The sequence below is a fragment of the Biomphalaria glabrata genome, chromosome 2 (genome assembly GCF_947242115.1).
Source record: "Biomphalaria glabrata chromosome 2, xgBioGlab47.1, whole genome shotgun sequence".
In the NCBI taxonomy this organism is placed as follows: Eukaryota; Metazoa; Mollusca; class Gastropoda; family Planorbidae; genus Biomphalaria; species Biomphalaria glabrata.
Window position 1 is genome coordinate 49,712,081 of NC_074712.1, and position 16,916 is coordinate 49,728,996.

At 37.4% G+C, this 16,916-nt stretch overlaps 1 protein-coding gene across 1 annotated transcript; it reads left to right on the forward strand.

Annotated features, from left to right (window-relative positions):
• Positions 1 to 3,984: 3,984 nt before the first annotated feature.
• On the forward strand, positions 3,985 to 6,906 carry LOC106072513 (uncharacterized). The gene has a single exon (XM_013232896.2). The coding sequence runs from the start codon at positions 4,491 to 4,493 to the stop codon at positions 5,736 to 5,738; it is 1,248 nt and encodes a 415-aa protein (XP_013088350.2). The 5' UTR covers positions 3,985 to 4,490; the 3' UTR covers positions 5,739 to 6,906.
• Positions 6,907 to 16,916: the final 10,010 nt, after the last annotated feature.

The window sequence follows — 16,916 nt, forward strand, 5'->3', positions numbered from 1 at the left end:
CATCTATATTGTGACAAACGATAAACAACTGGAGGATCAGGGCTGGGGGGGGGGGAGGAGTAGGGTCAAAACGCCCAATCCTCTCCACGACTCCCCAGAGGGATGGACAGACTATTTTGTATTAAAAAAATGGCACAATAAGTGTACATATTTCATATTAATCAGTAATCTAACTTGCATATGCTACTTTGTTAATATCTCAACACATTCTTATATTGTTTCGCTTCTTCCTCTTCAAATTTAAAATGCTATCATTTGTAAAAATACAATGGAGTGACGGTTTTTAAGAAAAAAAAAAGCAAATTCAAAAAGCTATGCATCTGCCCTTGCGATAAATAGAATTGGCATTATCTTTGGATATGTTCCTAGAAAACACATTTCTGTGAAATTTTACATGATTGATAGAAATGTGTTCCACCATGTCACGGTTGGTTTTAACGTCTACACAAATAATTGAATGCAATGTAATATTGGTAACTTCAAGAATAGAAAGTTTGACTTGTGATAAATATTGTTTTATGACTCCGACATTGGAGTCAAGGAGTTTAAGTTTGTAACTTTGTTTGTTTCCGTGTTGTTATTCTGAAATCAACCTCTCAAAAGTTTTATAAATTCTAGAGACACAGAAGCTATAGCAACTTCTCTTTTCAACATCTAGATCAGGGAAACCATTTTGTTTGTTATAGTTTCATACTCAAAGCTGTAAGTAAGTAAAGCTCCCTTTCAGACATTTAGTTCTATAGGCCAGATGATGTTAAGTATTGTTAAGGTCATCTGTTTCTTTGGCCAACGGTTAACAAGGGTGTCATGTGGCTGTCCCCAACTAAGCCAGGAACTCATTAGAGTTAGGTGGACTCAGGGGCGCCCTTAAAATCCCGAAATTTAATATCCCAGTGTTTATCGAGATTCGAACCTTGGACCTAAGCCAAGCGCTAAACCACTCGGCCACAACGCCCCTCTTCAAAGCAGTGATTTTAATAAATGATGAGAAGATAAAGTCGATCACATTCTTGATCAACATCACATCTTGATCAACATCACATTCTTGATCAAAATCACATTCTTGATCAATATCACATTCTTGATCAACATCACATTCTTGATCAACATCACATTCTTGATCAACATCGCATTCTAAATCAACATCGCATTCTAAATCAACATCACATTCTTGATCAACATCACATTCTAAATCAACATCGCATTCTAAATCAACATCGCATTCTAAATCAACATCACATTCTTGATCAACACCACATTCTAAATCAACATCACATTCTAAATCAACATCGCATTCTAAATCAACATCACATTCTTTATCAACATCACATTCTAAATCAACATCACATTCTAAATCAACATCGCATTCTAAATCAACATCACATTCTTGATCAACATCACATTCTAAATCAACATCACATTCTAAATCAACATCGCATTCTAAATCAACATCGCATTCTAAATCAACATCACATTCTTTCGTTTACGTCCTACTATTCACTTCACATTTGGATAACTTCAATCATTCACTAAATGATACATTCACCAAGCATTACATGTGATTTATTCAACAAGTGATTTATTCAATAAGAAACACATTTATTAAGAGATGGACTCAACAAGTTTTAAATTCACCAAAACGCATCAAGTGATGTATGCGGTAAGAGATATATTCACTAATTGAACATTCTTAAATAGGTGACGGTGTATACACTTGATGGTGTATTACTAATTATAAACGGATGTGGTCTTCAAACACGTGCCTAAATCTTCCCCATGGAAACAGCATTTCTGATTCTGCAATGGTGTAACATTGGGTATCTACCCATGAACTATTTGGCACAATGTCAATTTTTTTTGGACAAAAATCTATTTTTCTGATGATTTTAGGCGACCCCTGGAAAATCGTAATTCGCCCCACAGGTTGAAAACCCCTGACTTAGATCATCTTCCAGTTTAAAGACCAGACTGTAACACGTTCTTTCCTATATTAAAAAAAATATTTTTGGATATTTTGAAATATTTTTTGTTAATCTGGTATTTTACTTTTTAGTAGTCCTTATAAAAGCTTTACTATTCCTGGATGTCTTAAGACTTTGACTTATTATCCTTATGTTCTTGTTTTATTTTCCTTTTTGTTTAAATTTTAAAAGTTCCTTCAAACTAAACAAGGAACACAAAATAATACAGAAAACAAAAATTCCTCCTTTATGGAGACAATTGTTGGCCTATAATATCTCATTCTATTAATTATTTTTTTTTGTAATTCTTCAATATTGCACAGAGTCATTCCAGCATCGGGTACTATTACAGTCCAGCTCATTTCTTCAGTAGACGATGCCCTCAATGTTCCACAACGTCTATTTATTTCTTCGACTCCTTACTGAATACAAAGAAACATTTGATGAGAATGCGGGAATTCCCGATGAAGTCTGTTGAAAATAGAAAGACCAAATTTCAATTTTATGATGATTATATTTTGAAAAAAATATAACGATAAAATCAGTGTTTTTCATGATGTGTGGCAAATTAGCTAAATAGCTAATAGCTAGTATCTCTTGTCCACAAACTGTCATATTTCTAGGAAAATCTTTAGTCATTTTCGAAGTCAGTGTGATGAAGAGTTTGCAAGTTAAAAAGAGAAATCATAAAAATTACCTTTTCCCTTTTTCTGAAAAAAAATTTTTTTGGACTTAAAATAATCTTCGAAAATGTTACATAAAAAAGAATATTATGACTCATTTTTTTAATATAACGGGTATTACTGTAATAATTTCTTATTTCTAAACTTTATATCAACTCACTCTATCATCATATTAACTCACTCTATCTTCATATCAACTCACTCTATCATCATATCAACACATTCTATCTGTCCGTCTACTAAAAGTTTTTTACACTTTTTACACTTTATTTCTCCCACAATTTCTCACAATTATTTCTTTCACCAGACAAAACAAGAATCTATAAAAACAAAAATAAATTAGCTCATTAACTATTGGTAATATTTTTTTTTCAGTAAAGAACAAGGGAAAGAAATCGTACTTGACAGAGATGTGGTTGTATAAGTTTTATTAGTCCCCTTGAGGATGCTTGAGCCCTGTGTGCTTTTAAAAAGCGACCACGGTAACATTCACACAGATATCCCCTTCTCTCCCCCCCCCCCTTTCCATTCCCAACTGGTCCAGACCAGTGATAGGATCATAGCAAAGTGAGAAAGCTAACACAAATTTAATCACTCGACTGATCCAAACTAATTTATACAATTACACTAACTATGACCTTATTTTGTGCTTGCTAATGTTAGTGACTGTCATTAGTTTATGTTACTGACCATACTTTTGTTTATGTTATTGACTATCTTTATGTTTATGTTATTGTTTATCCTTATGTTTATGTTATTGTTTATCCTTATCTTTATCTTATTGACTATCTTTATGTTTATCTTATTGACTATCCTTATGCTGTTTGTCACTCCCTAAATAAAATACAAAATGTGGTTACATTTTTTTTTTAAGCAAGTTGAAATAAACGAAACAAATAATGAATCCCCAACCATTGCAGACGATGACTTCATTATCTTATGTATTTACAAAGGTTGAAGTGAAGATGGTTGTCTACTTGTAACGAGATGGAAATATTTGACTTTTTAGAACATTAGCAAGAAAAATAACACACAAAAAAGAAAATACAGGAGTTTTGGAGTATTGTAAAGGGAAACAAGTCTTGCAATCTACAACTCGCATGTGAGGGCCAAATAAGCCCCACCCACTTGCCTCAAGTCTGTCTTCTTCAGGTAGATACATTGACTTTTAACTCACACTTCACTCCTCAAAGTTCCCCGCCTCATTTCTTCTGACAGGATTCAGGTTACTTGAGGTTGGGGCGGGACTCATCTCCAGCCTACGTTCATTTGGGGGGAAAAAGTTTAGGGGTGGGGCTTACGGAGTAGAATCTACCTCCAAAGATTGATGTCTTTGATAAGAACATCTTGTTATTAAGGGTGCTTCATTGAAATCTTTATGTGCATTTAGAAGCTGGTCAGTAGCAGACACTAGTAATTAGGCGATGAAAGGTCCTGGGTGGATCTATTGATGTGTAACTTCACAGCTCAAAGAAGTCTACATTGTTTCGTTCTCGCACGAAAAAAAAAGGACATTGTTTTTATTTTCTCTGTGCTCGCGCTGATGTTTAGCATTATATAGGCATTGTTTATTAAAACAATGTATGCTTAATGTGGTGAAGTTGAAACATTGTTGCTGTATGCGTTAGCCTATTGTTGACTGTGTAATCCGAGACGGATCCATTAGGAGGCGAAATATACTAGCAAAAACATCATTATTTAGCCTGACTGCTTATCCTGACAGGAGACGGCTTGCTTTGTCTGTTGTTTACAGAGTTGGGAAGAGGAGATTAGCAGACAATCAGACAATAAAGGCGGCCATCAATAAAGCCAGAGTCATCACTAAAGCCAGAGTCCTCAACAAGAAATGATAGTTACACTACCAGAGGCTCCGGAGAAGGTCGTGCACTGTAATGCACAGACTCTGCACAACGAAAACAATGGAGCACCGCTACACTCCGTTTCGGAGCAGAGTTTTTCAGGACAGAACAACGGCGGAGTCTACTACCAAAGCTATGCGTCTGTGTCGCGTGAATTTCAGGGCTCTGCGTCAGTGACGCGAGACTACCAGGCCTGTGCGACAACGACGCGTGACTTTCAGAACTGCGCATTTCCGCCGCGAGACACATTTACTGCACACTGGTCTAGTTGTCAACAGCGATTAAATCGCAGCTGCATGGGCGACATAACAGTGAACAATAATAATGGTGAACCGAATGACAAGATTATCAGTTTGGACAAACAGAGTATCGATGCTCGAGAGGCTGGAAATCATCAAAGCAGCAACAGCAACAGCGCAGGTCCATGCAGTCCAGACATTTCGAACTTTCCTTCGTCATTTATTGATTTCAGCTCGCCATTCTCCATGTACACCTCTGCCCAGTACTCAAGGCCTCACCATCTTGACAGCTTGCACTCTGGATACGACGCTGTTTCCTTTTCCTCTTTGATTCATGACTCTTCCAGTCTTGATTCTTTTACAGGAAAACGAAAGCCTCCCAAATGTTACGAGATTTCTCGCCTGGGCGCCACCGAGCGCGAACGCACCAGAATGCATATGCTTAACGACGCCTTTGATGAGCTTCGCAAAGTGGTTCCCAAATCAAACCTAAGCGAGCACCAGAAACTCTCCAAAATCGCCACCCTTCGTTTGGCCATTCATTACATTTCTGCTCTCGCTGCCACACTGAAAGCTACGGGTGCTGAGATTCGCCTAGTCAAAGACACCGGGGTGTGCGACAGACGTGGCAGGAGGAGGGGCCGAGGTGGCAGACATAAAAGGCTTCCAGAACATTATTTCCCATGTCCGACGGTCACCATGGCGCGCAACGACATACCGGCGGGTGCAGGCTACTACCAGCAACAAATTCACCAAGTTCAAGGCTTCCCTCCTCAGTCTCTCTGTACGTCGCAGCAGCAGCTTCGCGAGTCGTCGTCGTCTCATCATCCCAACCAGCAGGCTCACCTGCACGACAACCCTCAACATCATCCCCAGCCAATGAGTCATCATCACCCACACCATTATCAGATGCACGGGAGATGCCAAGAGAATCTAGGACGACAGAGGTCTGTCTTTGGTGACAATGCCAGCATGCAACTTTTGTGTTCACTGTGACATTTAGGATTTTGAAACTTGTATTAAAAAAACAAAAAACTCAATATTCTTAGAAACCCGTGGGCTAAGTCTTATTTCAGTTTCAGTAGTTGAACTGGATCATAATCATTGATTTCTTTAATTTGTGAGGAACATATTTGATCAAGTTGTGTTGAAACAAGTGATGTTTTATTTCTTTGACAAACAAAAACATATTTCTAAAAGATAATGACAGATTTGTCAAGCAGAACATCAAGGGTGATTTAATAAATCTTTTTTTTTTTCAGCAATTCACCGAGGAGACGTTTCGTTTAATGAAATGAATTACAATAGACTTTTTAAACAAATGTAATTTTGAGTTTACAAAAAAATGCAATTCTTTTATAAAAAAAAAATAAAACAACTAATTTAGATACTATTTCCACTTGTATACAAATAATTCTGATGATTTTGATGCAACCAGATATAACATCAAAAAAGTTAGCGCTTTTTTTGTTGTTGTTGTTGTTGCTAATGTGAATCTATAATCCAACTAATGTTTAAAATGAATGATCTCGTTTAGAATAGAACGTGATGGACGAGTGGTGGCCTGGTGGCCAAGTGATCTATTGCTTGGCTTCCTAACCCCGCTTAAGTCTGTGATCTGACGTAGGACGCTCCTGAGTTCACACGACTCTAATCGGTACCTGACATTTATTGGGTAAAATAAAAGTCGCTAGTTGTAACACTGTCTTAGATGAGCAGAAACTGACTAGCTTGGCATCATCTGCAACTTGAGAGGAGAACGTTCCTTACTTTCAGCATGTCAACTTTGATTATGCTAATATTTACGCTAATAAATGATCAACACCCACTAGTAAATAGTCAACATTTGCTAGTATACATAGGAATATATTGATATATAGTCAAGACCCCAAAGATATATATTCAATAGACACTTAGATATATAGATATTAATTTATTGAACAGAAACTATCAAGATTAATAAATATATTCATGTATATTCTATTATTATGCCAAAATGTGGAATTACCTTTTGTTTATATGTAAATAACGTTGTTTTTTAATTTTTTTTTTTAATATTATTATTTGTGAGTTTGGTGTAACTCCGAGTTTCTTTTGACATCGACTGCTCGAAGCTAATAGCTTTTTTTTTCTTACATGTTCAGACATTAAAGGAAAAGACGAATAGCATCTTGTTGTTTTATGTATTTATAAATAAACAGAAATGAAAACACTGTGCAATGATCTAACCTTTACGTGAACAAAAGTTGTATCAAAGATACATATCTGAACCATGCAGAGAAAGTAGTTTAATCAGGTTATATACAACTTCAAAGAACAGTGGATAGATATAAAAATACAAATATCGTGTTTTAAATTATTGAATTGTTTATGTGTTGGTAAAAATAAAAGATAAAACAATATGGGGGGGGGGGGGTCAAAGTGATTGTTAAATACACAAATTGATGTACGCATTTGTTGAAAAGCTTACACAGTCCTGTACACACAATTGGGACATTAATTTTTCTTTGAAATATAATTGAACAGCAACAATTTGTATATGGCAATCTTACTAGCTCGAAGGTGTTACCAGGGGAAAAAAAGAGTTAAAAAACATAAGAATCGCAGACATTGCAGTAGAAATGAATAAAAACGAATGAATTGTAGTATAGATAATATACAAAAAAGAATGATCACGTGGCCTACCACTGTTGTCTGCCTCACACCAAGACATTTTTACAAAGCTGAAAACTAGTGAATCAAATAATTATAAAATCAATACAACAAAATTTCCATTGTGCATCACAACACTTCTTAACGCTGTTACTAAACAAAAAAGAGTATTTAAAAAATAGAAAACGGCATGTAGCAAAGATAAACAGTAGTATAGTACAGAGTAACTGCAACAATTACAAAGAGGTGTATATTTTAAAAGACGTGATTCATCTATTTTGGATGGTTAATTTCTACATACTTAAACTTCCGAGAGACTCTAATAGACCTTCTGTAAGTTAATAATATTAATTATTAATAATATTAAAGCTAGTTACAACAGTTACAACGTGGAAATTCTTTCAATGATTTTTAAATTTAATTTAACTTTGATATAAAACAACTAGAACATAAATCTTACAATTTTGTTTCCCAAGCCTTGGGACATCTTCAACTCCTTTGTGGTCTATGGACATCCCGAGTTTCTCAGATTATCTAAAAAGTTTTTCTTACATACCTAATTGTTTTAAGTGGTACCAGGATTTATGCTTAAGGTTGGGGTCAGTTAATCTGAAGAAATCAATACCAGCCACCATCTCATCTTCAAAATGTCAACAATACATTGTTCAAGAGTTCACAGTTTTATCGTTACGACTTTCTTTCTAAAGAATTCCATTTTAAAGAAAGTTCTTCTTTGCTTTGATTTCTTCTTATCTCCTACATTGAGCTCAGCAAAGAGGCTTTAACCTTCAGTTTAGTACCAAGGCTTTAACCTTCGGTTTAGTACCAAGGCTTTACCTTCAGTTTAGTACCAAGGCTTTAACCTTCAGTTTAGTACCAAGGCTTTAACCTTCAGTTTAGTACCAAGGCTTTACCTTCAGTTTAGTACCAAGGCTTTACTTTCAGTTTAGTAATTTAGTACCAATGCTGTACCTTAGTTTAGTACCAAGGCTTTACCTTCAGTTTAGTAATTTAGTACCAAGGCTGCACTTCAATTTAGCACCAATGCTGTACCTTAGTTTAGTACCAAGGCTTTACCTTCAGTTTAGTACCAAGGCTTTACCTTCAGTTTAGGCAGTACCTTCACGTTAGCACCAAGGCTCTAGCTTCAATAAGTCACGGTACACGACAATGTTTCAGAAAGCTGATTCAGTTGTCTATTAAGCAGCACTTGTGTCTCCGCTCACCCGTTCATTCATGGAAAATCACTTCTCCTTTCTTGTCTTACGATTAACCTCAGCCTTGAAAGGGGAAACTACCAAGAAGGAGTAGTCACTTTATGTAGGAAATAGCACTTTGAACTATCGCGGTTATCTTCCCCTGATTGTTCTTGCATACCTACCGCGGCAATACCTAATATTAAGTCTGAGGGCTTTTTGAGTTGAGATAATAAATTGTAACAAAAGTTGCCAGTAAATCAGCCCCCCAGTGCTTTAGAACAAACGTTTCAAACACTTTTTTTTTCCTCAACAAAATAAAACATTGTTAAGATGTTGGGGTTGAAGAGGAAACTAACCTTGCCGGCACGTCCATAAATTTAGTGCGAAACTTGATTTCAAAGTTAACCGTATAAACTCATAAACTCAGACAAAAATGCTTTAAAAATACATAACAGTATACTTCTCTAAAACATCCTAACGCTGACTCTATGTAAGTACAAGTTATTTACACACCCAGTTTGAGAAACCTTGTATACAGCTAAGCTATTACATACAGTATCTTGACAGGGTGTATAAATAGCACAAAACTACTTTCAGTATTAATAATTAATAATTGTATTGATAAAGCGCTGTTAACAAACAAAATGTAGGCTCAAGGCGCTGTGATAACATAGCAAACATAAACACGAGAGCTAAAATGACAAACTAATCTAAAAAAAGTTTTTAACAAAGCTATTAATAATAAAAGCTAATAATATTGACATGCAATAATCCGTTTTTCATAGGTTTTGACAGTGTATGTGTATGCTATATGGACTAGTTCATTTATTAACTTGTACTAATTATGAAACGAATCGAGTGATGAAGTACCACATTCAGTGTCGAATCAAACACGGCGCGAAGGGTTTCATTGTGCCCTGGCCCAAGACTAAATAGCGACCCAAAGGGTCAGTGAAAAATAATTTATCTTTAATTAGACCTAGACCTGCAAGCATTGTCATGACACGTTTATGGTATTAAAAGCGTTATTGAGAGTAAGTACCTTTTTATACCACTGATCACACTTATTGTATTACACAGCTTTCATTCACTCACTCTGTCGGACACGTTATTTCTTCTATCAAGCTGAACCTTTGCACAATTATTCATTGGCTTAGACAATACATAAATCAATAAAAAAATTAATCAAGTAGTCTGGCTATTACTTTTTTTTACATTGACAAGGGAAATAAATCCTTCAGAATTCAAAAATATAGTTAGATGTGTCAGGTTTTGTCCCCTTAAATAATTGTACACATTAGTTCTGCCACACCCATTCTCGGATCAAGTTGAAACTTAAAACAATTATTTATTGTACTTAACAAAACACAAATGAATTAAAAAAAAAAAAGAATTCGTCAAATTAATTATTGCCATTTATTATTTTGTATCATATCGAAAAGGTAAATAGCTTCTACATTCTTAAGTGATATAGTTGTAAGTGCGGATAGAAACCAGAAGAACAGAACAAGTATTTCTTTGGAATCTACTTTTAAACGTAATACACTTTGAAAAGTATATCCCATGATACTGCTATAACTTAGCCAAATAACCTCAACGAAAGGATTATAAAATAACAAAATAGAATGTTTAATAACCAAATAGGAAACTAGATCTAGAATTACTCTAATCACATCACAAGCGTCGTTTTCATCTCTAATCATCGGCCATCTTAACTTCCTCTGTTCTCTATCATGTCCTCTGGTACACAATGTCGCGCCAAAGGACAGTGCGCAATGTAGAGTCATAACACTGCCCCCTCCTTAGTTATGTTCGTCCCGAACATGACCAGATTTTCGACAGGGCTGAAGAATTGTCAGTGCAGATGAAGTTCTGGCAAGAAAGTTATAGTCCCACTGGAGGCCAGGTCATAAACACACTGTCATTTCAAGCCATCTCCAGAAGGTAGGCCTGTCTACACATGTCCATTAACCACATTATCAGTGTCTAGTTTCCGCTGAAATTGATTCATCTTTTACACACGTTTGTCAAGTCCAGACCTGTTGATGATTTTTCTGGTATTTGCATTGTTCATTCGAGGTGCCGCCCGTACAGTTCTTATTAAATTTCTGTCTGCAGTTAGTACTGGTAGCCAAACAGGAGTATTGGACATAGACCCAACGTTGTCTGATTTGGTCATGCCCATTGAAGCACTATCAAGGGCATCGAAAGCAATAGTTTCACTCTGCCTATAGGTCACTCTTCTAGTTTCTTCATCTAGCGTTTTCTTTTCGGGTCCGCGCTTATCGTTGAAAAGGTTGCCATTTTCTTTATCTTGAAAGCTAGACGCATCTGATGTGTCATTATGATAATCGACGGCGCTGCCACCACCAACACTTTCCTTGTAACTACCGGTATAGCCACAACAGTGATTGGTTGATGTTTCAATCTCCGCTCTTCTAGGATGTAGCTGGCCTTCCAGTTTGATCCGCTTCAGTTTGTCCCTTTTATGATACCTGTTTACTGACAGATTAGACCATTTTGGTATGGTCGTATGTTCGATTCGTTTCACCTGAATGCCTTCCACACCATCATCAAGCAATGGGAACTCTATGTGTCCATATTGTAAAGTTCCACTTCCAATGTTTAGAGATAAACCGAATTCCTGCATAAAATCCAGACCCAGGATGCAATCGTCGACAACATTGGCGATCAGAAAATCATGACTAAATGGTTGACTTCCTATTTCAAAATTAAGCCGTACCTGTCCTAATATAGGTAACAGTTCGCCACCTGCCGTTTCAAGAGTAGAGCCATTCACTCGTATTATTTCCCGATCACCAATCAGACTGGGTCCAACTATCGACCGCGTAGCCCCTGTGTCCATGAGGAACCTATAAGAACCAACGCCAATCTTTCCCTGCACTCTCAATGTTCTGCTTTGTTCTAACACTCTGAAACGAGTCTTTATTCTCGGAGTTTCGACTTCCTGGGTTGCCAGTTCTTGCTCTCTAAGCCCGTAGAATCGTAGCGGTTGACGTTCCGATGCACAGCCTTGGCCTTGGAACAACATGTTACAATTCCTCCGTAAATGACCGGGAGTGTTACAATTCCAACAACGAAAAGTCGTTCTACTACGCCTTGAGGTCTGATAATGTTCCCGTTCATTTAAAACCTTTTCCACCATTCTTCGAATCCGCCTCGGCAGATCCTCCTCTTCCGCCACATTTAACGTCCGACAATAGTGTATGCTCCTCGCTGAAACTTCGGCCGCCTCGTAGGACAGGGCATAGATGAGGGCTTCGTTGATTTTCCGTTTTCCGCTTATTCGGATAGCTTTCTTAAGTTCCGAATCTCGCACTCCATCTATGAAAGCATCTGTGACCAGAACATCCAGAAGTTCCTGTGTTGCCGATGGGTAGGCAAGACGGGCGAGACGTTCTACGTCTGCTGCTAATTCCTGTAATGTCTCTCCGTTTTTCTGTTGTCGATTCTTTAATTGCATCCTGAAAACTTCCTGCAGGTGTTCATTGCCGTATCGTAGTTCCATTGTTTTGACCATGGCATCGTAGTCTGTCCGATCCGTCATAGTCTGTAACAATTCGGCTGCCTTGCCTCTGAGTGCCAACATGAGACCAGTTGCCCTATCTGCCTTGGTAACCCATCTGTTGACTTGCGCCGCCGCCTCGAATCGTAATCGATACGCCGACCAAGACACAGAGCCGTCAAACACCGGTGGTTTAATCTTCCCCGTCATTTCAGTCACAGTGGCTCCCACATCTTGTTTCTTTTCCAGCTCCGCCTTCATTTCATTTCTTAATTGTTGAATTTTAGAATCAACATCTCCCACCATTTGGGACCTTAATTCAGCGACCTCATTTCTTAATTGTTGTTTAAAACTGTCTATGCCATTTTTCAATTCGGTCACAAATGATTTTATAGAGCCCAGTTCATTACACATATCTTTTTTAAGTTCATCCTTTAATGATTTCATGTCTTCTTTCATCGAGTTCCCTAAGTCAGTGTTTGTTTTTCCTTGTTCTTGTATCATGTTCCAAAGCTCCATCATAGTCGGTTCTATTTCAAACTCATAGGTCTCCGGGTCCTGTTCTTCCTCTATCATGTTTTGCCTAAGACGCTCCATAAGTGCCTCCCTGTAGCCGCTCACCTTCAGCTCTCTACCTCTGAGTTCGTGTCTAAGTTCCTGTAATGACAGCTGAGTAAGTGTTTTCTTAGACGCCATCTAGTATTCAAACGTTGATCAACTAAAAACAAAACTTATGTTGATTTACCCGAAAATGGACTCGTTCAATGTCCCATACATAGATGTAGACCATCTTCTCCCCTTTCGTTGAGGATCCCACTTCTGACACCAATTGCTATAACTTAGCCAAATAACCTCAACGAAAGGATTATAAAATAACAAAATAGAATGTTTAATAACCAAATAGGAAACTAGATCTAGAATTACTCTAATCACATCACAAGCGTCGTTTTCATCTCTAATCATCGGCCATCTTAACTTCCTCTGTTCTCTATCATGTCCTCTGGTACACAATGTCGCGCCAAAGGACAGTGCGCAATGTAGAGTCATAACAATACATTTGTGTTACACTCTCCATTGAAGCCAGTGTTAATACAACGGCACCTCACACAATGAAATGTTATTGTTTTTTTCAAACCTTGTCCCACCCCTTAGGTAGGTTGAGCCTCAACATTCTGTACAATGTGCGAAGTTTATTTTGTTTTCTTTTTACTTGTAATGAGGAAGGAAGGATGGAAATGGCGCACAAAGAAAAGCTGATTAAAAAAAAGGTGGACAAAATCAAAGTAAACTATTAAACAATGCTACAATCGTTTGTTATTATATGACAAGATGATATAATACTAAAACTATTGTGTTCAATGACTGGTCGTGTGATATGCACTTCGAACTGTCGTCTTGATGGTCCTGAGATCAGATCTTTTCCGCTTCCATCCAGAAAGTCTGGGTTATGACGTTATAATCTTCTTATCTTATACATTACAGACGTTACTTTAAAAAAATAAATATTCCTGCGCATTTCATGTGTCAATCTAGTCATGCATGTTAATCAGTGACTTAAACTCTGCTAAGTCGTTGGTTTTCTTGGCTGATTCAGGCAACCCATTCCATTCTCTAATGGCACTAGGGAAGTAGGAGCACTCGAAGGAACAACAAAACCAAACTATCCACCAAACGTCATCTACGCCTTTGTACTCGACTCAACGTCTACATAAATCGGGGCAGTGATTAGAGCGACATATTAGTCTAATTAACCTCTATTGAGGCCAACTCAGAAGATCATATTACAAACTATTTAAAAAATTACTGTAGGTGTAATAACGTAACACATCAAGTGATTCTGGTGGTGTCAGAAGGGTTATAAAGACAACATTTAAATCTTAATATACGCCTCTCAAAACAGCACCGGTAAAAACATGACGCCACTATCGATCTTTTAATGAATTAAACGATAAGTACTAGATTACTTTGTACTGCAACCCAGCTGAAACATCCAGCTCACATTCTTTCTCTCTAATTTTTCCCACTGCTCAACTTTCCCCCAAGAAAAAAAAATTGTTATTTCAACGCTTGTACTGATCTTGAGCACAAATGAGCTTATCAGAGGCCAAGTATTCTCCTGGGCCGCGACCACCACGACAACGAGGCAGGTCCGACAGACACGCTAAATAAAAGTTGACGTTTCACCAAGCCATCAAACTGCTATTTCACTTCAGCGCGCTCTGGGTGCGAAACGCAGACGACTCTTTCATTCACCATCGGTTTTTCGCTTCAGCGCCAAAACAGGACTACCAGCAGAGCTCTTTTGAGTCTCTCGGGAACACGGCGACGGGAATGTATTTTAACGATGAATAACAAGGTAGTCTCGAAAATGAACGCCGCAGTGACGAAAATATGTGCACGCTGGGAAATTGTAATATTACTGGGTAGTAAATATTAGATTGATCTAGTAGTAGTCTTTTATGATTGAACCAATTTAAAATATATATTTTTTTTAAAGTTATTATCGCTATGGATATGGTTTCTAGAAAATTGTGCCTTGGCTTCAATAGTGTTTTAAATAAATTTTGGTAGCTAAAACTTCAACTTTAAAAAAAAATGAGTTTTTACATCTCTTTAGTTTTTAGCGGCCCCCGAAAGGGGAAAAGACGCTATTAGTTTTGTGCGAAATGTCTGTCCGTCCGTCCCGTTTAGATCTCGTAAACTAGAAGAGATATTGAAAATCCGACTTCACAATATTTTAGACCATTCAAAGTTCTGATGCAACGGCTACTTTTTTTTTCCTGAAAGCAAAAATTCTATTTAAAATCAATTATGCAAGCAGTTTTTTTATAAGAAAAAGCTAATTAGTATGCATTATATGTTAGACCTAATTCAAGACGAATAGTAATCTTATAAACATCATTTTCGTGAACATTTTTTCTATATATGGTTTTTTTTTTTTTTTTTTTTTGAGGATTCGAATATGAGTTTGAGCCTATTCAAAACAATTAACTTATTTAGTTCGAACCGAGGGTCCCGGGTTCGAATCCTGGTGAAGACTGGGATTTTCAACTTCTGAATCTACCCAGCTCTAATGGGTACCTGACATTAGTTGGGGAAAAGCAAAGGCGGTTGGTCGTTGTGCTGGCTACATGACACCCTTGTTAACCGTAGGCCACAAAAAACAGATGAACTTTACATCATCTGCCCTATAGACCACAAACTAGTTAGGCCAGGTTCACATCTAACTTTACATTCACTTTCACGTATCCTTTGATCTGCGGGACGGTTGGGTCACTACACAAGATCTGTTAACCTTCTTTCTCCATTCTTATCTCTTATTTGTCTTTGATATAATTTCATTCGGATGTTCTTTCTGAAAATATTGAAGCCTACCTGGGTGGACCACTGGTCGTGCGGTTTGCGCGCTGGACTGTCGTTTGGATTTATCGACGATCGAAGGTTCAAACCCTGCCTGCTCCCCTCCCCCGTCGTCCTGCGGGAGGTTTGGACTAGGAAGTAAACTATCTTCAACTCTGAAGGATTATCCGAATTATGTAAAACATTTTACTTCGGGGGCCGATTTTGAGTTTGTGTTTCCACACAAACTGTCTTTTGTAACCTTGTTATTTTATAGGTTTCGGATATTTCTTCGGAATTGAAGATTAAAAAAATCTAAAAAATCCCCAAAAGTCCAAACCTCCCATAGGATTACGGGGTTGGTGGGCAGGATTCGAACCCTGGACCATCGAGACTACACAATCCAGAGCGCACGACTAGTCAGCTTATAGATTCAGGGGCAGTTCTTCAAAGCATGTAAACAAATGAGATTCTTAGCGACATGTTGAAACTTTTTTGTCTCGAGTTAATTTATGTCAAGACGATTTCACTTTATAAATTACTGAATCCTTCAAGAGAGAACTACGTCCTACGACTTTCCATGTGTTAATCTAGTTGTGCATGTTAATTACAGACTTAAACTCTGATCAATCATTGGTTTTCCTGGCTGATTCAAGCAAATCATTACATTCTCTAATGGCATGAAGGAGAACTCGTACGAATGTGTCCCAGCATATGAAATAAGAAATGTTCCTTTATCTTTGGGTCTATATTTTATTCTGCCCATGACAGAACACAATTTGACAACATCAATGCGTTGATTTTTCTTGTAAATAATTCAAATATTCTAAAACAAAATTCTCTTGTACTTTTAGCAGTTCCTATGGTCGTTATAATTTGTTACTAAAAGGAATGCATCATTGTGAATGTTTTTAGAACTATTTCTAATAAGTGAAGATTGCAGTTTCGTTATTATTAAATGAGATTTGAACCCTTGAAGGAAGAGAGAGAGAGAGAGAACATTCTAACACTGACACAGAGATCACTCTGTCTTGATATCAGAACATATCTAGACTTATTTCCCACAGTAGGCCTAGCAGTGGAACTAGTTTCGCCCTTTTCCAGATCTAAGTGAATTCCCACCGGCTTCTCTGGTTTAGCAGAGACTCACAGCATGTGGGAACAAACATTTGCACGAATATATATATATGTGGCTATTTGTGTGTGGGAATTGGGTTCAACCAAATACAACACGGACTTGATAACAGTTTTAAGGTCATCCACACTTAGTGCGTCTACAATAACCACCGTTAGTATGTCTTCCAGTGCCCATATAGTTGCACCAACCACACTTAGAATAACCACACAGTTTAGCAAATATTATCAACCATACGTAGTAGGCCTAAAAGCAATAACTTAACATACTTAAACATGGTCAGCTAATATGGAGCACACAAAGTACATTTTAAAAGTACATTT